The 23850-nt window shown below is 44.1% G+C and overlaps 1 protein-coding gene across 3 annotated transcripts in view; it reads right to left on the bottom strand.

The window, feature by feature from the left end:
• The window catches only part of MEAF6 (MYST/Esa1 associated factor 6), a 919140-nt gene that overhangs the window by 627196 nt on the left and 268094 nt on the right, over window positions 1–23850 (bottom strand). For all 3 annotated transcript variants that reach the window (XM_044083666.1, XM_044083674.1, XM_044083682.1), the window contains exon 3: window positions 13910–13997. In XM_044083666.1, coding sequence (XP_043939601.1) covers window positions 13910–13997 — 88 coding nt within the window. The remainder of the gene's footprint in view (window positions 1–13909; window positions 13998–23850) is intronic.

The following is a 23850-nucleotide window of genomic DNA, read 5'->3' as shown; positions in this document are numbered from 1 at the left end:
ACTAATAAAAAAAAAAATCTGAAGAATCAAGCATCGAGTCAAGGACTGTGTCTAAAGCATTTGAGTGGCAAATTACTTCAGAGGTACTTTATTGAAGGAGGGGAATTATGGGAAGGGGGAGTGTCTGACCCTTTGATCTAAATGTCTAAAAGATACCAGCTTTGAATCCAATAACCCATCAGCGGACGATAGAGAACAGACAACATTGTATCTATATAGCATAAGCACACACATCTTAATAACTATCTTTACAAATAAATGACATATTACCAAGGCATATATTTAGCTGGGCTTAAATAATTAACTATACTAATTTTAAAATTAATAATTACACATCATGCATAAGAACACTGTAGTATACAGATTATGCTCTGAACTCAGAAAAAAACAGTTTTGTTAAGACACCTTTATAGCATATGAAAGGTGCTTAAAGGAGTTTTGTTAAGCTCCTTTAAGTGCTATTAAGTCTTGCACTAGAGCATAACAGCAGCCACCACACAGCATCTTCCAATGTATTTTCACAGTTTTGAAACCCATTAAACAACTTGCTGTTACATGTCACACAGCCATGATATGGTCTCTTTGGGCTTTGAAATGGTATTTTATGGCCATTAGTTGTAAGCTACAAATTCATGGAAAATGATTGGCTTCTATGATTTAAAGGCACACTTCAATAGCCATTATTTTTATAAGGCTGTATTTAAATTAAACATTAACATACATAATGTGTTGTGCCTTATTACAGTTATATGATTGCAGGGTTAGCACAGTGGCACAGCGGACAGAGTTGTTACCTCGCAGCAAGAGGTTCCCCGGTTTGATTCCCGACTGGAGGGCCTTCTGTGCGGAATATGCATGTCCTCCTTGTGTTTCCACGGGTTTCCCCTGGGTGTTACAGTTTCCTTTCATATTCCAATGACATGCAGTAGGTGGACTGGACACTATAAAATGGGCATAGGTGTGAGTGTGCATGTGACTGTGTAATGTGTAATGTGTAATGTGAAAGAACAACCATGGCAGGGCTAGCCACCTTGTAATGTAAACCCTGGCTGTAGATATTTGTCACTGTTGAAGTGATACCCCAACACCATGTACAAAAATGTGAAAAGGGGGCTGTTGATGGATGGATTTGTTTGCAGGTGAAGAGAAATGACTTAAGACAATTATGCCATACTAGACACTGCTTTGAAATATGTTTCATTTCAGAAGTTAATTGTGCCTCAGTATGTTTAATGTGGAGGATTATGATCGGGTGTGCAATCATATTTAAGTTATATGTCTGAGACATGTATGTTATGACATTCATCTTGAGAGTGGACTGTAAAGGGTTTCAAAGCTTGAAAGCTGTAAAACATTTAAAGTATTGACAAAGAAGTCAAGGCCCTGGCAAAGTAGGCCTTAACCCTGCCTGGAAGTAAAGTAGGCCTTAACCTTGCCTGGAAGTAACCTGTTATGGTACGAATAGCACAGGAAATAGCATGGGGTAACCGTTACTAATTGTCTGCTTTTAAACTGGTTGTTCTTCATTTTATCTTCACAGGAAACAATAGCTGAGTAGCCTTTCTGAAGAACTTTATTATGCCCAAGTAGTACCTGGGCATCCAGAATAAGAAGAATTATTTCTCACTTATTGTTAGGCTCTGCAAAGAATACAGAGGGAATGACACCCCAGACAAAGGTAAACTCAAATTATGGAGGCATAAAATGATGATTTGTTCTCAATGAACTCCGACTGTGAAAAATGAGGTAGGATTTACTCACATTAGGAGCTTGCAAATCAGATATTCTTCTTGCAGAAGTAAGAACACACAGAAGTTGTTTCCAAATAAGAACCTCAAGTAGCCTGATGCACTGGTTCAAAAGGAACGAATTGTCCGTTTAACAGTCAAGTGGTGTAACTGGAAACACAACTGCCTTAAGTGCTGGACTATCACCACTTCCATCCTGGGTGCACAGATTAATTTCCAAGACTGACATTGCAGGGTAGCACTCCTGAGCATGCTGTCCTTTATGCGAGGTGTTAAACTGACACCCCATCTGCCTGAGTTGGTAGTAGCTCAGGTTGAACCCACAGCACCTAACAAAAAGAGTAAGATGATGTTCCCCTGTTGCTAAGGTCACTGAAGAGGTTTCCTACTGCTAAGGTCAAATTTCCTCTAGTAGTATAAATATCACCTCTGATCTCCCCTGAAGAGATCACTGTCCTAAAGAGACTACATGGTCGACAAAGCATAGAGAGAGAGAGAGAGAGAGAGAGAGAGAGAGAGAGAGAGAGAGAGACAGAGACAGAGATAAATAAATAAATATACATACATGCATACAATTTCCCAATTAACATCAAATTAGCCAGAGGAGCTGGTTCAAAAGGAATAAGTGTTTAAACACAAAGTTAAGATCCCAAGGAGGAACTACCCGTTTTCTAGGTGGACGGAAAAATACAACTCCTTCAAAAACTACTTGAGTTGAGAACAGGTACAAAAAGGGGGAAATCTGAGGGCAGACAAGCAGAAATGGTCAAAAGATAAAACTTGATAGACGAGTATGACCGGCCAGAGGATAACAACTCACAAATAATCTAGGACCAGAGGCAACCAGGCCTTAAAAAGTCCTAGTTCTTAATATTGCACCAACTGGAAAATCTTCACCATTTACCCATATTTGATTTTCAAGTACCAAGTTAGTATCTGCTGCACATCCTCAAAAAAAAAGGTGCCTGTAAGATCTTATGGTAGTCACTTGAGATATATACAGGCTGGCGTGTATGAAACTACCCCTGTCTTGTGCGAGTAAATCCAGAAAGTAGGGAATCTGTGGTTAATTGCCCTAGACCCTGTATCAAATTAAAACAGATCCACAGATGCCTAGGCCAAAACAGAGTCACTATCATTCTGGAGTCCTGGAATTTTAGAAGCAGCACTGGTATCAGTGGAAAGGTATAAAAAGAACATTCTTGTCCATGGGAATGAGATGGCATCTGCACTCTAGGTCTGTTGCATAGAATCCTGTAGAAAATTTTCTTTTACCATCTGTTTTGAAAGGAGACAGATAAAGCTACCAGAGGCATTTCCCCATGGCTGGATTGGTTTTTGGAAGACTCCCAGTAGTAGTTCCTTTTAGTGAGCATCTGTCCTGGTCCTGATCTGCTAGAATGTCTTGCTCTGACAATGTATGAAACCTGAAGATTCAAATGAACTGAGATGCTACTTTATCACCCACTGGTCTGAGGTTATGGCTGCCCAGGCCAGTTGATGCAGAAATATAGACCCCCGGATTCCTCCAGGGCAGAGCAGTTGGGCAGCACTTCAGGAATGCTGCTGAGGCTTCTCCAAAAAAGGTTTTTGGAAGCCCTGATTCTGTGGACCCCCTCTAACCCTGGGGCTGAGTCTGACATTGAATCCCCTTCCCCAGCCAGAAGAGGAGGATTCCTGCAGAGCATCTTGGAAGGAAGACTGTGTCTTGCGGAACCACAGCTTCTTGCTACCCCTCTGAGTCTTAGAGAAGGACGGTTGGGGAGTAGAAAACTTGACCCCGACCGCTGACCAGGTCTTACCCTCCTGTTTGCTGTGGGTCAATGTGTCCTTGACCGAGGGACCAAAGACAGAGTGGACCCATTAAATGGGGCATTCATAAAGCACTCCTTAAAGTTGTCTGCAAATCCACAAAGACAAAGCCAGGCATGGCGCCTTATGGCAATGCCTGTACCCACCACATGAGAGGTGGCCTCAACAGAGTTCGAGATCAACCTCATCGATGCATTCGCTAGGGAGGTGAGAGTGGATAGCTTTGAAGAAACCACCTTTAGGCTCTTCGGAGGCAACAACTCTGAAAGAAAAGATGAGCCCTCCAAAACCAAATCACCCAGTAGCCGGGTAAAATGTGCCATATAGTTTGCAGTCCTCAGTCCGAACGTAGCTGATGCATACATGCACTTCCTGAACAGGTCTATCGCCCTAGACTCCCTGTTACTCCAAAAAGGCATGTCTTTACGGGAGCTGAGAAACTTATCGGCCCTCTTGGTCACCGGTTCAACTGTGTTTGGCTCCTTCCATGCCCTGCTGGACTAACTCGCCTGCAGGGGGAGACACCCAGAAAGAAGATGGGCCCAACCCGAATGCCTTCAGGAACACGGACTCCTCGGAGGATGGGGCTGAGGGAGACCAACTGCCTCGTTGTTTAAGGATTTCCAGAACATCGCCGAAAGACATCTTCCTCAGGCAGTAGTCTGGGGGACCTGTCCCCTTCATCGAAATCTGTGCCATCCGTTAGAGACTCCCAAGGGGAGTCTAGGTGCCTCCTCTTACATGACCTCTTCTGAGGAGGCTCCTCCACTGTGGGCTCTGGGGAGAAAGGGGGCCCCTATGGGTTTAATGCCCCTTTGAAGGCGATCCCAGGGGGGTTGACCCTGGACCAAAGATGTAGACTCGCCGCCCAAAATGGAAGCAGGTAACTTAGAGTAGAGGGCTGAAGAGGAGGTCTCCAACCAAGCGGAGATGATCTTCTCTATCATCTGCAAGGCGGAGGGACTGGATGATGTCCCACCCTCCTCACCGGCCGCAGCAGACTGGGGGGGGAGGGGAGCCCCCAGCATAGTACCAACGTCCTCAGAGGATATCGGGTCCAAGTTATCCAAGCCTGAAGCCCCCAAGGGGAGGGAATGATCCGACAATTTGGGACCAGAACACCCCCCCCCCCCGTGGCCTCCATGAATCTCGAGCACAAGGCAAAGCTGACCCAGCAGGCAACCTAATCACCCAGGGACCCAGTTGGTGTGGGAGTAGGGGTACTACCCGATGCCAACTGCCACTACTTCTGCAAGTTCTGACGCTGGGGCACCGAACACACAGGAGTTGAGTGGGAGGAGAGGAGGGTAGAAGTGGGTGAAGTGCCCCTTGGCACATGGCTAAGGTATGGGAGCAGACCCAGTTCCATTTGGGCTTTGAGGAAACTCATTTGGTCAGTGTCCGAAGGGAATAGACTCCTGGTGGACTGAGAAGAAACCGAAGAATGCCCCAAGGGAGTCGACAGCCTGTGATACCTGGAAGAGGACCTACTAGGCCACTTCAGATCTGAAGACTCTATAATGACTATTGGAGCCAATTAAACTGTCAGACCTGAAAAACCAGATGGATCTGATCCAGCCAGGGACCTTACCAATGGATCCGACGAGGCTGTCACAGCCAAGATGGACCTCAAATCACCGATCTGATCCGATAACATATCCCCCTGGGAGAAGTTGGATCCGGCTGAGGGAGCTCAGACTTTCGGAGCCAAAGTACTCCGAGCTGAAGCCCACAAGGCTGGACGCAGATCCGGAGCACTTGGATCAGAGAGCCTGGGCCATTTTGGTGTCAGATCCCACGAGGAAGAGTGCTTCCTCTTGTGATCTGTGGGAGTTTTAGAAGGAGACCCTGAGATCAAGTGGTCCCCAGAAGCCAGCACCTTAAACAAAAGCTTATTTCTATGGTCTAGGAGAGCCCGGGGACTGAAGCCAGCACAAATGTCATACTCAATCTGCAAATGGGGCTCTCCTAGACAATAGACACACTCCTTGTGCTTGTCAGTGGGAGCAAGCATGCAAAAGCATGAGGCGCAGCACCAAAAACCCAAAGATTTTTCAGCCATAATACTACACAGACAGACACACAGACACATACACACAAATGCAGACACACACGCAGACACAGACACACACCCAGACAGACACACACAGATACACAGACAGACACACACACAGACACACACACAGACAGACACACACACAAACACACACACACACAGACACACACACACACAGACACACACACACACAGACACACACACACACAGACACACAGACACACACAGACACACACACACACAGACACACACACACACAGACACACACACACACAGACACACAGACACACAGACACACACACACAGACACACACCTCAAATCACTCTCACTAAAGGAGGGAGAGGGGAAAGGCAAAAAGGGAGAAAAAAGCGGGAAGACAACCCTAACACCAGAGAAAAACTAACCGGGGGGGGGGGACAACACTAAACTACAGTGAACTATACTAAAACTTAACGAAGCAGAAGAGGGAGACAAGAATATCAGAAAGAACCCAAGAAAATTTCACTTATCTGCAAAAATAGAGCTCGAGCAGCTTAGGAACACAACCATCCACAATTGCAGCAAACGTGATCTGAGGATTGTGGGTAAAAGGAAGTAAGGGGAGGAGCTCGAGCTCAGGGGTTGCTTCCCACTTTTGCCGGGTCAGATCCTAGACTCATCTGTGATGCCCGTGCCCTGGCCCAGCAATCAATGAGCCCCAATCCTCACCACTAACACCAGAGAGGGCGTCTCATATATGAGCAAAGGATAACAAATACACACATTAAAGTGGAATTTCCCTTAAGAGCACACAGAGATCACAGTCAGTCCGGGGCTGGTCGCTCCCTTGCTCTCCAGGTCCCCAATAAGACTCCCCACTGGCATAGCTATAGGGTCCAGAACTCAGCCTAGCTGGGCAAGCTAAAATCTCCAGCATCCTCTCTGTCCAACCAGTGCTTCGTGTCCCTGCCCAAGTAGCTGACCCACACACACTTTGAGATAAGAGTTTACACAACCACACAGACACTTCTGGGGAAGGCTGGCACAGGTTCTCCAGGTGTGCCCCTTTTCTCACAGACTATACGGTAGCACCAGCTGCCACCACCTAGCTAATATTTATCAGCTACCCAAAGGCCCTTAAAAAGGTGTCCAATTATTACTGTGCAATATTATTATCCAATTGGTAGATGTGACTAAACAGTCAAAGCTTATTTGGAGTGAGCTGGACATTAAACTATATAAATATGCAATGTACTCTAGAGCTTAAACTATCTCTATACAAACCAGCCACAGTTAAAAGGTTTTAAAATATTTAATAATAAATAATTAAAACCACAAGACAATACTTTCTACTACACAGAGCTAGTCAAGAGTTCAGAGATCACACAGAAATACTTAAAATAAATCAGTAGTACAGTTCTGACATCACACAAAAGCACAGTCTAAACTTTATAGTTCCTAGCTAATCTAAAAGAAAACACAAGTCTAACACAACTTACGTTAGACAACAGGCAGAGTGCTGAGTTGGACAGTCAGACAAAAATGCTTAATAATCTCTGGTTCTCACTGTTTAAATTAAAACTGCAGTTCTGATAAAACATTACATAATTTCACACTTTCCTGGTGTTCCCAGGCTGAAAGAAACTGCATTTACACTTAGAGCAATAAAGGACATTCCCCATGTTAATTCTGGTCGTTAACTTTAGCTTTGAAACAATAGGCAGGAAGCCTTCATCTAGCTGGACTGGAGCCGACTTTAGATCAAAGGATTACAACATGCTTTTACTGGGTCAGTAGAGAGCACTGTTGCCACATTTTTGTAACAGCACTTTTTTCATTTAAGACAATAGGACTGTGATTCATATTTACAAATGATAGAATTAAGTATAAAATTCTATCTGGCTAGGCTGGTAGCCTTCACTCATCTCTACCAGTCTTCACACCATCCATGATCAATAATGGCATGGACAGCATCGGATTATATTTTTAACATATCAGCCTGGCAGTTCCATCTTCTGAAGGATAAAACTGAAGAAAGACATTATTCCAAAACCTATCAAACACTTTCCCATCCTGAAAGGGGAAGGTAAAATGGGGCAGCATTTAGCAAAATAATTATTAGTGGATGGCTTTGATAAGGAAACTGCAAGATCAGGTGTGAGATGAGAAAAATGCTATTCAAGTGTCTGAAGTACTATGCATAACCTACAAAACTTTTTATGGGCATCTGGATATCTGTTAAGAGAACATCCTCTACAGCTGATAAAACAGGAGAGACAGTTTCAAGATGAGGAAAATCCAACTATAACAAGTCATTAAACTCCTGTTGGGAGACAGGGTTTTCAATATGGTCCCATTGAAACAAATATTTCACTTTGCTATAGTTTCAGAAAAAAAACTAAGCTGGAAAATCTAAAGACACACTTTTCAGAAACAGAATCTTCACCATAAAGAAAAATAATGCAAGGCAACATCCCCTTCAAGTCCCTGCTGTGCTGACCATGAATCAGTAACAGAATAGAGGGAGAACTTTTTATTTGCCTATTATCAATCAGTGAAGAAACAGAGACAAAAATATTTATGGTAGAAACAATCTAGTAATCCCAATAAGTCTTTTTTGTTCAAGAAAGAGTGAAAACAGGAACAGTCACATACTTCACTGGTTTGGTTTGGTTTCCCAGGGAAACTCACAGGAAAAAGACCGGCCTATGGCAGGGATACTACCAAGACAAATAAGCATCTAACTCGGTTAAGAGGTAAACCATTATCCTCTACTTTCTAAAGACTATCAAGAGTGGTTTTCTCTTGCCCAGTAAGGACTAACTAACAGCAGCAGAGGGGATGACAGATGCTTGTTCCTTGGTGACAGTAGATGCTACACAAGAGGGACTGCTATCAGTTTGAGGGGAACCCTAGTGTTACCAACACTTTAAAAAGAAAATCCAGGATGATAGATATCCGAGCTCTGAAGGCACAAAGAAAAATATTGGGGGGGGGGGGGCTCCAAGGGTATCACCCCGGGAAAATTTTTTAATTTTGCTTTATAAGCGTTAAAAAAGGTTTTAGAGCAGTTTTGTGACGGTTTTCTAATATACAAAACTGTCAAATTAACTGCTGTAAAATGTGTATTTCTATCAAATTATTTATGCTTTTTTGCTTATTGGATTGGATATCAGGTGTTCTAGAAACAGCAAACAATAAGCCTACAGTAAAATCCACTGCAGCCAATTAACGTTTCCAGGAAAATGTGGCTGGCCTAACAGCAACTTGAGACAGATAATTAACCACTTAATTGAGACCCAATATCGAAGTTCTGAATCCAGAACCTATGTTCCTGTATATGAATACTTTGGGCCCTCCATCTGTAATGTTCCTGTATTCCAACAAGGGATCTTCTATGGATTCGTGCAGGTGGCAGGGAGAATAGGATTCTCCACTGGTTTGGAAAAAAGGCATACACCTCTGTTACCCTAGCTTTTAGAGCCTTAAAATCCAAGACCTATATGCTGAACTACCACCAAATTCAGCCAGAGAATATGAAGACTAAGGCTGAGTGGATTACTGACAAAGATTGGAAACAGGTGGTGGTATAATTGTGTGACATTACAGTCCAGATTAATAGCACTCTGAGAAATGTGGAGATGATACACTGGATGCACCTTTCATGGCATCAGCAGGAACATCATTTCTCAGAATAGATGTCGGACTGATGATAAACCCTGCGAAAGCGGAGCTTCTTAATACTCTGATAAGGACCTCCTCTCTGGCTCCATTACTAAAGGTGTCTTTGAAAGTGGAGTAAAAAGTAAGACTGCAGTCTGTCAAACAGCTTTTTTGCTCATGGGCACACAAATTCAACATAACTTACTCCAGTAAAGTCATAGTCTTTGTACACTACCCAAGAGAAAAACATATCAGGCAGGGGTGAGAATACTATATTCAGGACAGAATAACAAGCCAAATCCAAAGAGAAGATTGATGGCCATCAGGTTCAAGACTTCCAGAGGAAAGGGTCATTACTCTGCCTTGCTTCCCCTTCCCCATCTTCAGTTGCAAAGAAGAGTCAGTAAATGCATTCTCCAGGACATCAACAACTACAGAAACTGCTGATGCCTTTAGGCTTAGGCAAGCCCAGAGGCTCTGTATCTCAGCTGTGCCTGTGAATATTCTCTAGTTTTGTATTGGAACTCCATCTGTTGAAGGGTGTCCCCAAAAGACAGATCAGCTGGAGGTAAAGCCCAGGATAGGATGCCCTCCATAACAGAAACAGACAGGGTCAACACACGCCAGTTCATCTGCCTTTGAGTCAAGGTTAATAGAATCTACCAAGGATGGAGTCTCCACCCTTTTTCTTTTAGTGGGAACCCCTGACACCAAAGAAATTTACAGTGCTGACTGCATGGAATTAGAAAACTCGAAGTCCTGACCCAGTGGGAAAACATTCTGAAGAAACCTGGGAGATGGAAGGGACTAAGAGTATGCTCAACCTAGGCCAAGGCAAGCTAGGTGGCACCACTTCTCCCCTTGGTGCTTTGTGCCACAGCTTCTCAAGGATATCACCCATAAGGGTTTGGTTTGTAGGCAGGTTGTCAATACTCCACCTGGTTTCCGGAACCTTCTCAAAACAAAAACCAAGGGGACTTTGTCCTCACCTTCATTAATAAACTGCATGCTGGAAGCTGGGGCCTTGAAAAAAAGGCCTCAGAGCTACACAGTATCTCACTTTCTTTGGTCCAGGGAACATGCTAGCAGTTGAAAGCAATGTGGCCTGTGAAGATGTCATACTGGAAGACTTGGCTAAAACCAAATCTGAAGTTAATAATGTGTATCACAGAGTTTGGTGTTGCTGGAGTTAAGGAAATCAATTGGAATCCAGACAGCATTCTGTTTCCCATCACTTCAACTCATGCTGCTTTTCAGAATGCTAGTACTTCAGAGGAATGCTCCCAGAGGCCTTGCCCAATTTCAGCTTAGAGGAACAGTACTTGAGTTGCAAATTCCAGGAGAGATTTCACTTTCCTTGGGATTGTCCTTCAGGTGACCTTGGCACAATAATGACATTCTTTCACAATGTGCTCCAGGCCAAGGCAAAAAGACAGTGGGAATGAAAATCTTTCTTGTGGGATCTGCTTCTCACAATCATTTTTTTTTCTTGATAACGGTTTCTAACTCTCAGAGTCACAACATATACTAGAAAAATACTGCAGAAACAGTTATGAAAGGGCAAAAGAAGTACTACTCTGGGATGCTTACCTGTCTTCTGGAAGCAGGCCATCTGATGGAGTGATGACACTGAAGAGTTAAAGCAACAGTACTACCTCTGCAGCAAGAAAGATCTGAAAAAAGCATCAGCCAACTCCCCTCTTGTACCTATAATTTCTTCACATCTTAGAGGGAGGAAGTTGGACAAAGCCACTGGGATAAGGGTACAACTCAAAGTCAGGCCAGGCCAACCCTTGGGCTACCTGCTAGCAGGATGCTCCACAGATGAGGGCTGCAACAGTGAACAGTACAATGAGCATTGATTGTTAATGGCATCAACCCCCTTTTTCCCCATTTTGCAAATGGGGTTGGGGCACATTAATGGACTATAACCTATATACAAAGGTTACTTACTATTATTAACAGTGCTTATTGCCTTGGAAAACTAAAATTAATGTATAGACATACTTCTGCTACTATAATCAAATTAAACTACCCAAGTATTTCAAAAATCCCCTCGCACTATTATCCTGTTTAGCAATCCAAAATCAAAACATAGACTCTCATAACACTCATACTTCCTTTCCAGCAAGACAGTTTCCAACCCATTATAATTAAAAATATCAGCATAAGTCTCCCACTTCAGTCAAACAAAAATGTGACTGTATTCTGTCAATAATCCTGGGCATTAGTCCTGAAATAAGCAGCCTACAATCCCAAACTAGATATACAGTACCTAGAACACTTATAATAAAAAGATTAACATACCTTTCGTATTACTTTCTTCAATGAATAACAGACCTTCAGTTGTGAACATGATCAAAGCAATACTGTTTTCCTTTAACACCCACAAAAAAATGCAGTCATACAACTGGTTGACATAATTTGGACATACAAAAGAAACTCTCCATCACTTGTATATAAAGATGTTTGCATCTATACTTAGTATTACCATGGTTACTGCCTTTGCATCATGAATCCTCTATCAGATGAACGAGTCCCATTTGTGATTGTGTGGTTATGTTCAGCTTCTTGAATCCTCATGCTTCAGAAGTATTACACAAAAGCAGTCTTTCTTCCTTCATTCTACTGAAATTACTCCTCAGCACAGGCTTCATTAATACTCTTTCATTAAATAAAGTCCCATATTAATTGACCACAAACACTACATAACCTGTTGAATGAATATATATGCACTTAACTAATGCTAATGCAGTCACATGGAAAAAGTTTCCCTTTTCATTCTGATTATACAGTTCCTCAAATTTGCCCTCAATTTCTACCAAGCTTGTGCAGTTTCCCTGATTAGGAGAACTCATAAGTCATCTAATCTATTCCAGAACATATGTAATTATCTTAGCTTGGCATTTACCTGTTCTGCAGTTATAACTAGTAGCCGCCACCTGCAAAAAACACCCAGCACTAGTGCAGGAAGTCTATCTACATTCAATGTTCACTTCTTACACTTCCAAAATGCCTAATAAATTGCATTCAATGCTGCGATGCAGCCTCTAAACAATGACATTCTACATAAAATGGGTTGTTCAGCTACAATAAATCACTTTTCTAGTTTCCACATATACCACAAAAATTGCTTGTTTTCATACAATGATATAAACTGAACTTCAGTCACTAAGTTTTCCCCATACTTTCTCTCAGACTGAAGACAATCGCCACCTGGTGCCTTTCCTGCTATCCAAAGAGCACTTGCACAGGTTCATAAATAGTCAGCAGGTATGCAGTCCAGGAGAGCATTCAGGATCCTGCCCCAATTTCCCTTCTGCTCAGAGCACTGTCTGGTTTAGAGAATTGCTCAAAGTCACACAGTAGGCAAACACCATACTGTCCATCAAAGTTTGCTTAACAAATGTACTATTCACATTTGCAACCATCAGTCTTGTACTTTTCTAGTACTCTGAGATTTTTCTGCTCATTGTGAAATTATTACTTGGGCTATGCCTGCCACTGATCAACAGATATCAGTGTACTATCCCAGTAAAGAAATATAAAATAAATTAAGAGAGGCTGAGGGAATCAAATACTGGATTACATGAAGCAGCTCACTAGTAGCTCACATTAATCTTCTGCACTAACTGCCAGATAACTCACAAAACCTGCCCACTACTCCATCTTATTCCAATAAACCCATTATCCCTTCTCCTTCTTACACACCAGCCATTCTCAAATTACTTCTACAAGCCTTATCTTCCACCGATACCAACTGCTAGTCCACATATTCCATACACCCTACAGACTCCAGTGCCTTTTCATGAATCTCACTCAATTTGATTGGCATCATTGCAACATATTGTTCACCCAACAGATAGTCATGCAACTGATTTACTTAAGAGTCCTCAACTTCAATCATTTCCAAACGTTTTGCATATCCAGTCAATTACCTTATTAAATGCTATGTCCTCCTACACAGTACCCATTTCTCTAACATTCAGTCAAATCAACTTTGTAGCATCTTCCTCACAATCCTTCATTTGAGCCAATTCCTCTCACTAGACAAGTCTACTATTCCTTAAAATTAACAGTTTCTGCATTTTCCCCCATTTCTCCTGGCATCACTTAACACACACTCATGCCATGCTTTTATCAAAATTACCTCAAAAAAAAAAGGCTCAAACAGAAGAAGCTGCTGTGAAGTACTTGCCTTTTAACTCAGGCAAAACAGCAGATGTACTGTTACAACAGGGAATGCCTTCAAGACTGTCCCTTAAGAAATGTGGGGAGCTTAGCAAGACAGCACTGAAGGAAATAAGTTTAAATCCACCATAGAGAAAGCTGTTAAAAGTAACATTTCCTGAACCGACAAGTCACGTTGGTTGCAAGTGATTTATTCAGTTAAATTTGGAATGCTAGTTAAACTAATAATGCCAGATAGCCCAGTATTTGCACATCTTGGGTATGACTAGATGTTGTATACCAGGTTCTTTCCTCCAAGTTGAGATTTTTATCACACATTTCCTTGCACACCTTTTTAGACCAAAATATTTATACTGTACAACACAATGTAGGTTTAATTACTGAGTGTGTGTGTGTAGATATATATATATATATATATATATACACATTTTTTTAAAAATGTTGAATGCATTTACTTACCGATACAGAAGTAACAGAAGATTTACTGAACAACCGCTCTGCTTCCTTGAACTTCCTGTTTCTTCTATCGTTCTTGCTGTTGGAATTTCTGGGGAAATAATATATACATTTTAATGTACAAGTAATTCTTGCCCTGATTACCACATGAACTAAAAAGTACAGTTTTGTACCTACCATAAATGTAAATGTCCGATAGATATGCAACTGCAGTCATAACATATGGGTTGTCCTGCCTCAGGCAGCCCTCGGTCGGCCGGATTCCAAAGTCTGGGTCCGGCGTCGGCCGGAGTTGCCTCCTCTTCGATGTCACAATGGCTGGAGTATAAAGGCATCGGCCGACGCCATCTTCTTCAGTGTTTCTTGCCCCAGATGCCAGGTGCCCTCCAAGGAAGGCTAAATTTGGTGAATGGATAAACAATTCCAGACATGCACAACAGTAATAAACAGATACACCATAAAAAGTACCCCCAGCTAAAAGGAATAGGGGTAGTGGACCCTAAAAGAAAGTTGCAGAGGGGTAGGAGGGAGGGAAAATCCGACTGCAGTTGCATATCTATCGGACATCTACATTTATGGTAGGTACAAAACTGTACTATGTCCTTCAAGAATGCAACTGCAGTCATAACATATGGGTTGAATGCCATAGCCAAGCTGGGGGTGGTTGGAACTAATAAAGGGATGGTGTAGCTATAATGCCCTGCAGGACTGCCGAGGCAAAGCCTGCTCGGGATCTGGAGTATAAAGGCAGGTTGTAGTGCTTGGTAAATGTATGCACGGAGCTCCATGTAGCAGCCTCTAGAATGTCCTTTGTAGCCACTCCTCTTAGGAAAGCTGTGGATGTGGCTATAGCTCTGGTGGAGTGTGGCCTAATATTGGCTGGCACACCTTTTCCATGAAAGGAATAGCAGAATCTGATGCAGTGTCCAATCCATTTTGAAATTGTTTGTTTGGAGATTGCTTTTCCTTGAACTCCAGCAGCATAGGCTACGAACAGTTGGTCAAACTTTCTGGTGGTCTTTGTTCTGTCCAAGTAGTAGCGTAGTTGTCTGTGTATGTCCAAAGTATGCAGCAGCTTTTCCCCCTTGTTTTGAGGATTGGGGAAGAATGTAGGCAGGTGAATGGCTTGATTTAGAGACACCCTGGAAATTACTTTTGGCATGAAAGAAGGATTGGTCCTTAGGGAGACTCTGTCCTGATGAAAAATGAGAAAGGGAGGTACTGCCATGAGTGCCTGTATCTCCGAGACTCTTCTTGCTGATGTTACTGCCAATAGGAAAACCGTTTTCCAGGAGAGAAATTGCATTTCTGCAGATGCTGCTGGTTCAAAGGGGGGAAGAGTCAATTTTTCCAAGATGAAATTGAGATCCCATGCAGGTACTGGTGGTTTTCTGGGAGGTTTGATATTCTTTATCCCTCTTAGAAACTGTCTTAGTAAGGGATGTGAGAACACAGGTGGATCACAATTGTATTTTGCTGAGATTGCTGAAGCGTGGATCTTTATGGAAGAATATGAGAGACCAGTATGAAACAATTCTGCCAAGTATTCTAATATCTGAGGTATGCTCAATACTGTTGCATCCTGACCCTTGTTGGCATTCCAGATGATGAATCTCTTCCACTTGGCTTTCTGGTGGAAGGTCTGCGTGCTTCCAGTAGAATCTCTTGAACTTCTTTGGAAAGAGAGATATCGGAAGAAGTTATAGTAACCTCCAGGCTGTCAGATGCAATGTTTGCAGGTTTTGATGAACAGTCCTGTAATTGTGCTGGGTTAGAAGCAGAGGCCATAGAGGCAGAGGCCACGGCTTGGTCCGAGTTATGCTCAACAGCAATGGGTACCAGTGCTGCCTTGGCCAGTCTGGAGCTATCAAAATGCCTGTTGGTCGTTCTGCTTTGATCTTCAGTATCACCTTGGTCAGCAGTGGTAGAGGAGGGAATGCATAAATTGTTAGGGAATTCCAGCTGAAGGAGAGAGCATCCATTTTCCAGGCTAGAGGATGGTGAGTTCTTGTACAAAACTTTTCCAGGTGATGGTTCAGGTGAGAAGCAAAGAGATCTATGTCCGGTCTTCCCCATGCCCTTGTTATTTGTGAGAAAATGTGAGGATGCAGCATCCATTCGTGTGTATCCCAGAAATTTCTGCTCAGCTTGTCCGCCAGAACATTGTCCTTGCCTGGAACAAACTGGGATTGTAAGTGGATCTTCAGGCTCAGGGACTTTTCCCAAAGAATCATTGCTAATCTGCAGAGGGGATAAGAATGAGTGCCTCCCTGCTTGTTTATATACCACATAACCGTGGTGTTGTCTGTCCTTATTAGCAAATGTCCTTGTTGAAGTGATCTTTTGAAAGTCTCGATTGCATGTATCACTGCCAACATCTCTTTTTGATTTATGTGCAGATGCCTTTCCCTTGGGTTACATTGCCCTTGGATGCATCTGTCCTCCATGTGCGCCCCCCATCCATGATCTGAGGCATCTGTTGTAATGATTTGACCTGCTTGAGGTATGTTGAAAGACATGCCTTGGTTTAACTGACTTGCTTGAGCCCACCACAAGAATTCTCTTTGCAGACATGGAATAAGTGGGATTACGTCCTCTAGGCTTTGGCTGTGTTGTGACCATAAGCTTTTTAAGTACCACTGCAGCTTTCTCATATGAAGTCTTGCCAAAGGTATCAGAAGAATGCAGGATGCCATGAACCCCAGGGCCTGCAGGATTTTCCTTGCAGTCAGCTGGGAGAGCTTTGCTAGGCCTTTGAAGTAGTCTGGTAACTGCTCTTGTTTTTCTTCTGTGAGGAAGGCCATTTGTGTGTTTGTGTCCAGTTTGGCTCCCAGGAAAATAATCTGTTGGGATGGCAGTAGTCTTGATTTTCGAATGTTGACTGTGTATCCCAAGGCCTGTAGTAACTGAATGACATAGTCCAAGTTTGTTATCAAGGTTTGTTTGTTGTCTGCTTGTATCAGACAGTCGTCCAGGTAGGGGTATATTTGAATCCCCTGGAGTCTGCAGTGTGCCACTACTGATGCCAGGCATTTCGTGAACACTTTGGGCGCAGTAGATAAGCCAAACGGCAATGCTGAGAATTGATAATGCTCTGTCCCTGCAAGAAATCTGAGGTATCTTCTGCGACTGTGTTTGATTGGGACATGCAGGTATGCCTCCTTGAGGTCCAGAGTGACCAGCCAAGACCCCTTGCCCAGCATGGGAAGGAGTTGCTGTAACGTCAGCATTTTGAACTTTGGCACAATGAGAAAAGTATTTAGAGTAGACAAGTCCAGTATAGGCCTCCATTTGTTTTCTTTTCTTGGAACAAGGAACAGTCTTGAGTAAAATCCCTGGCCTTGTTCCTGAGGAGGGACCTTTTCTATTGCTTTTATGCTTAGCAGCTTTGAAACTTGAATAAGTGCCTCTGCCCTTTGATGTTGTGGCAGGTTTGGCATGCCTTGTCTTATTGGTAAAGTATGGAAGTGGAATCTGTATCCTTTGTCTATTAAATCCAGAATCCAGTTGTCCTTGGTTAAGATATGCCAGTTGTTTGAGAATAAGGATAATTTTCCGCCTAAAGGTGCTTCTCTTTGAGCTTTGGTAGGCGGCATGAAAGTCAAGTCATTGTGATTGTCCTTGTGGTGCAGCTGGACTGGCTGCGCGACTTCTTTGATTTGGTGGTTGCCATTGGCGGCCCCTGTAGGAGCCTCGGTTTTGCCCTCTACCTCGAGCACGCCTGTTTTTTCCCCTTTGAAACTTGTCAGTGTCTGTAAAGGGCCAATTCCTGCTGAATCTGGGTGGCTGAACCTGGAGGAAATCTTTGACTGTCTGAACTGATTTTGCCTTTTCCTCAATGGACTTCAACACATCTTGTGCATTAGCACCAAAAAGCTTTTGTTTTTCCAGAGGTGCATCAAGTAACTTTACTTTAACATGGTCTGGCAGTGGCTGTTCTTTTAACCAAGCATGTCTACGTATAACAGCCCCTGTCATAGCTGCCCTACATGAAGCCTCCAATGCATCATAACCACACTGTAGAAAATGATTGCTAACCTGCTGAGTGTTATGGACCAGATCCTGCAATGCCTTTCTATCAATAGACTCAGGAGAGGCTAGCTTTTTCTGTAAATCATCCAGTAAATAATCCTGGTACTGAAACATATGAAAAAGGCAGTTAAATGACCTCATGGCAAGGGTGGTAGAGGTATAAACTTTTTTACCCCATCTCTCCAGGGACCTAGCTTCCCTGTCCGCTGGCAGTGGATTCTTGGCTGAGGAAGTAGCCACTCCTTTGGGGCCCTGTGAAACAGTCTCAAGATCCACAGAGTGGGCCTTAAAAAGATGCTTGTGAGTGTCAGGGACCCTGTAATATCTGTCTGGCTTGACAGGAGCAGGAGGGAGAGAATCAGGGTTAGCACTGGAGTCGGAGAAGACATCATCCAGGACATCCATAACTGGAGGGATAGCTAAAGGCCTGTGCTGGGGTAACTTGAGGAAGGTACGTAGCCTTTTCCTCGAATCAGAAAATTCCTGACCCTGCCACTTAAAATGCTCCCTCATAGAGTGGAGGACTTCACCGAATGAAAAATCCTCTGGAGGAGAGGCAGAGGGAATTGACTCCTCAGCATCAGAGTCCTCATAGGCCTGGAAGGATTCTTCTTGTGTATCTGAATGCTCAGAATCCCCAGAGGCTTCATCTGAAGAGAGGTTTGTCAGCCTGCTCAGTTCTAGGCCTTTTGTCTGCAGGCGGCTGAGAACCTCTGTCAGGGTGAGGCTGAGACCCCCTGATAAGAGAGATGAGGTCTGCAGCAAGAGACATGATCTGCTTATCAGAAGAAGGGGCCTGGGCAGTAGGTTTAGGAGGGGCCTTGGCCTGGCTGGCGGCCTTGGCACGTGCAAAGGCCTTGATGGACATGGATACAGGAGGCCTAGCTGCCCCACGTGCAGGAGTAACCTTGTCCACGGGTATGGTGTCGGGTAGATCCAGAACTTCGGTTTCTGGAGGAAAATCAATAACCGGCACCGGTGTAGTCTCCGGGACCGAAGGACGTGTTACCGCTGTGTCGTCGGCCTGGAGCGGTTGAATTACCGCTTCTGTAGGGGCCGAAGCACTCGTTGAGGGCTTAGGAGAAATATCGGTAGAGGACACGGGCCGCGGATGTCGGTCCCGGTCCTTACGTTTTTTGGAAATTTGTGTTGTCGGTTGATCCGACGGCATGATATAAGCGAAGGAATCGCCAAAAAAGTCTTCGGCAAATTCTGCCCGGCGCCTGAGAGTGCGCTTATTAAAGCAAGCACAGGCAGCACAGGCCGAGACGTCATGGTCTGGGCCCAGGCAAGGGAGGCAGTAAGAATGCAAGTCCTTATGAGATATTTGTTTACCACAAGACAAACAATTATTAACTTTCTCAATTTGTTCTGACATCGGCTGAGGCAAGAAAAAATGTTCCCCAATGGGGTAATTAGCTTTTAGATGACTTTGGTAACTGAAACACAGGAGCTGACCGACTGGCACTTGCGAACTGCTTCTGCTTCGGGCACCGCGCGGCAAGAAAGACTGGAGAAGATGGCGTTGGCCGATGCCTTTATACTCCAGCCGTTGTGACGTCGGAGAGGAGGCGACTCCGGCCGACGCCGGACCCAGACTTTGGAATCCGGCCGACCGAGGGCTGCCTGAGGCAGGACAACCCATATGTTATGACTGCAGTTGCATTCTTGAAGGACATCAAAGGAATATTTAATAGTAATGCAACAAACATAATAAACAGTTTTCTGTTAAGTCAGCTTAATCATATTCACAAACTGAAGACTAGCATAAAACCAGCCTTCTCCAGGAGGATTTGTAAGATGGCTGCACACTGGTCAACAACTTAAGTTCAGCAATACCAGTGTGAAAAGAGAAACTGAGAAATAAGAGCTAGTAATTCTGCCAGCATGAGTAAAACTCAAGTTATTGGCTAGTTAAGTACATCTGTCTGTCTGTCAACCTGAAAGAAAATCAACTAGAAAATTTATTTATTTTTTTATTTTACATTTGTTGACTGGGACAGTCCGACTGGATGCATGTCCATTTTCAGCGGAGGCCCGGGGAGAAAAGCTCCAAGGGTAAGCAGATACAGCATTACATAATACCAGCATTACATATTACAGACTATTTACAGAGATTACATAAGTAAGCAAGTTAAACAAGTTCCACAGGTTAGAGTTAAAAGGTAAACAGAAAACACTAAGAAGAGTCTTGCAGCTGTTCAGAAAAAAGCAGTTCAAGCTCCAGCTTTGATACAAGAGATGGCTTCCAGCAATTTAGAGAAAAAATAAATACAATGTACTCAAAACTAATTAAAATAAATTAAACACTGATGGAGTACATCAACTCAATTAACAAAAGGCTGCAAAAATAGAAGAAGCTTTAACTAGCTACTCAAATGAGCTGATAAAACTGCAAAAAACAGAAATTGAAATGAAAAGGCTGGCTGAGTACGAGACTTCTCAAGAAGAGCCATTTCAACAAAATGGTAGAGTTTGAAGTCAGACCAAGCAGAGAAAACAGGTAGTTATGTACTCACCATAACGATCGATGTATGCGGTCCATCTCGCCTCACATTCTTTACTTGCGGGTTCGGAGGAGAGAATTGGCTCCGACTCGGCCAACTTATTTTCTAGCACAAAGTCTCTAATTGGCTGGGCTAACCCAGTATCCCAAGATGCACCTCGCCCTAGCCCCCAGATCTAGTTTGCAGCCATCCCAATCACACCCCACACACACAACTGCCACTGGAGGGAGCTCCAGCCTGAAAGGAAAGAAAAACAACTGAGATTGAAGGGTTCTCAGAACCAATTTTCCTCCAAATCCTATAGAAAGGGGGCAGGTGGGAGGGTACGTAAGAATGTGAGGCGAGATGGACCACATACATCGATCGTTATGGTGAGTACATAACTACCTGATGTTATGTGGTCCTATCTCACCTACATTCTTTACTCACGGGACAGCGTCCCCAGCACCTCTATCCTGGGCGGCTCATAGGAAAATACTCCTGAGAACTGTGGAACCAAAGGAAGCCCGGCCCTTAGAAGCCACGTCCAACTTGTAATGAGTAAAAAAGGTGTGCGGAGAAGCCCAAGTGGCCGCAGCACAAATATCATCCAATGAAAGCCTAGCATGGTATGCTATTGAAGTAGACACTGCCCTGGTAGAATGAGCTTTAACGGGAAAAGGTAAATTTCTGCCTGCTGACGAATAAAGGAAATACAATCTTTGATCCATTTAGAAATTGTGTTCTTGGAAATAGGACAACCTGTTCTGTTTTCTGAGAAGGACACAAACAGTTGATCAGACTTCCTAATATGCTTAGTCCTGTGTAAGTAGAATCTTAGTTGTCTGTGCACATCCAACTGGTGAAACCTAAACTCTGCTTTAATAGAAAAGTTCAGAAAGAACACTGGTAACTCGATAAACCGATGCAGATTAACGGTGGATGACACCTTCGGCAGGAAGGACGGGTTAAGTCTCAGGGAAACTCCGTCCTTATGGAAGGTCAAATACTGAGACTTAATGGACAAGGCTTGAATCTCTGATACTCTTCTGGCCGATGTAATGGCTATCAGGAAAGCCGTCTTCCAAGATAGAAATTTTAATTCACAGGTGGCAGCCGGTTCAAAGGGCGGTGAAGTGATGGCTTGTAACACAAAGTTTAGATCCCATGGCATGACAGGTTCTGAAACCGGAGGGTGAAGTAACCAGGCGCCTTTCAAGAAGGCCTTACAAAGTTTATGGACCATAAGAGAAGGCTCGTAAGATGTATGAAAGTTGGAAATTGCAGCCAATTGCACCTTAATGGTAGCAGGCGCGGAGCCCTGTCGGAAAAGCATGGCTAAAAAGTCTAAGACTGACTGAATTGGGGCTGTGAAGGGGTCCAAACCTTGGGCCTGAGCCCAAATGGAGAATCTCTTCCACTTGCTGGAATAAATCCTTCTGGTGGAAGACTTATGAGACGAAGACAAGATGTGTACCACCTCAGGTGAAAAGGAATGTCATCTAACTAGTGATGGAAGTGGAGCAGCCAGGCTGTCAACCTGAGGGTTCGCAGGGAGGGGTGGAGATGTCCTGACATATGAATCAGTAGGTCTGGCACTGGGTCCAGAGTCCAAGGGCCATCCACTGCGTACTGCTGAAGAAAGGGGAACCATACTTGTCGAGGCCAGTGTGGAGCAATTAGAATCATCCTGCTTCCCAAGGATATGGCTTTCTGAATCACTCTTGGTAACAGAGGAAACGGAGGGAAAGCATAAATCAGACCGAGGGGCCAATCGTGGACTAGAGCATCCCTGGGTGACTCCCCCTGTGGGGGGATCAGTGTGAAGTACTTGCTGCATTTGGCATTGAGAGGGCTGGTGAAGAGATCGCAGCAAGGCTGACCCCACCTGTTGAAAATTTGAACCGCCACTCGGTCGTTCAGGGACCACTCGTAAGGCATCAGAATAGCTCTGCTCAGCCTGTCTGCTATCATGTTGGTCTTTCCTGGAATGTGCATTGCCACTAAAAACCGTTGGGAAGACACTGCCCAATGCCACACTCACATGGCCTCTCTGCAGAGGGGATAAGACTTGGTTCCCCCCTGCTTGTTCAGGTATCACACCACAGACATGTTGTCCGAGTGAATTGCAATCGTTCCCCGAGGAAGAGAGCTTTGGAGTGCCCGCAATGCTAGTAACACCGTTCTCATCTCTAGAACATTGATGTGCAGGTGTACTTCATGATCTTGCCACGTACCTTGGACCGTCCTGTCAAGATAATGACCCCCCCCCCCACCCCATCTGGGAGGCGTCCGTGGTCACCGTGGCCACTGGAGACATAGGAATCAAGCTCCTCCCTTTGTCCAGATTGGTGGAGCATAGCCACCAGTGGAGGTCGTTTGCACCGTTCCGTGAAAAGTATCAAGTGGGAAAGAGGACGTTTCTGAAAGGACCATTGGGCCGAAAGGAGCCACTGTAGGATCCGCATGTGTAACCTGGCTAGAGGCACCAGCATGATGGTGGCAGCCATGGATCCCAGGAGCTGGAGAACTAACCTGGCCTGAACTCTCGAGGGGCAACAATGCGTGAATCTGAGACTGCAGCACTGTTATTCTCTCTTGTGGCAGAAAGGCCTGCATCTGAATAGAGTCTAGCTCGGCGCCTATAAAAACAACACGCTGTAAGGGCAGCAAGGCAGACTTTTCCCAGTTCAAGGTAATTCCTAGTTGGTGACAAAGTGTAATGGTAGCCTCCCTGGCTTGAATAAGGAGATGCCTGGTGGGGGCGGTGAGAAGCCAGTTATCCAGATATGGAAACACCTGGAATCCCCGACATCTCAGGTGAGCCATCACCACTGCCAAACACTTGGTAAACACCCTGGGGGCTGTGGTGAGACCAAAGGGCAGGGCACAAAAAGTACAGTTTTGTACCTACCATAAATGTAGATGTTCGAGGATTCCATTGCTGCAGTCCTGACTATTGGGTATAGTCCGCGTCCCAGTCGGCCCGAATACCAGAGTATAAGGCTGACGTCGGTCAGGGCGCATTAGACTGACGTCAGTACGTCAGGGTACTAATGCGCATGACCGACGTCATATCCTCAGTCTTTTCTTGCCCCAGATGTCAGAAGATCCTAAAAAGACAAGTCCCAAAAAACCTGCACCAAAAACATGTACAATATATACAACAATATATACAAAAATATAAGCATGTAAACTCACCTACACAACCACCCCTAAATACAGAGGGGAAGGAGGGAGGGTAAATTGGACTGCAGCAATGGAATCCTCGAACATCTACATTTATGGTAGGTACAAAACTGTACTATGTTCTTCGTCTTCCATTGCTGCAGTCCTGACTATTGGGTAGAATCCCAAAGCAGAGGTAAGGGAGGCTGGCAAATTATAAAGAAGTAGGAGCTGACAACATGCCTTGCAAAACAGCTG

Source organism: Protopterus annectens, chromosome 1.part1 (genome assembly GCF_019279795.1).
Source record: "Protopterus annectens isolate FY-2018-M chromosome 1.part1, PAN1.0, whole genome shotgun sequence".
NCBI classification, from domain to species: Eukaryota; Metazoa; Chordata; order Ceratodontiformes; family Protopteridae; genus Protopterus; species Protopterus annectens.
Note: the sequence above shows the minus strand (reverse complement) of the source record. Positions and strands in the feature narration are given on the sequence as shown.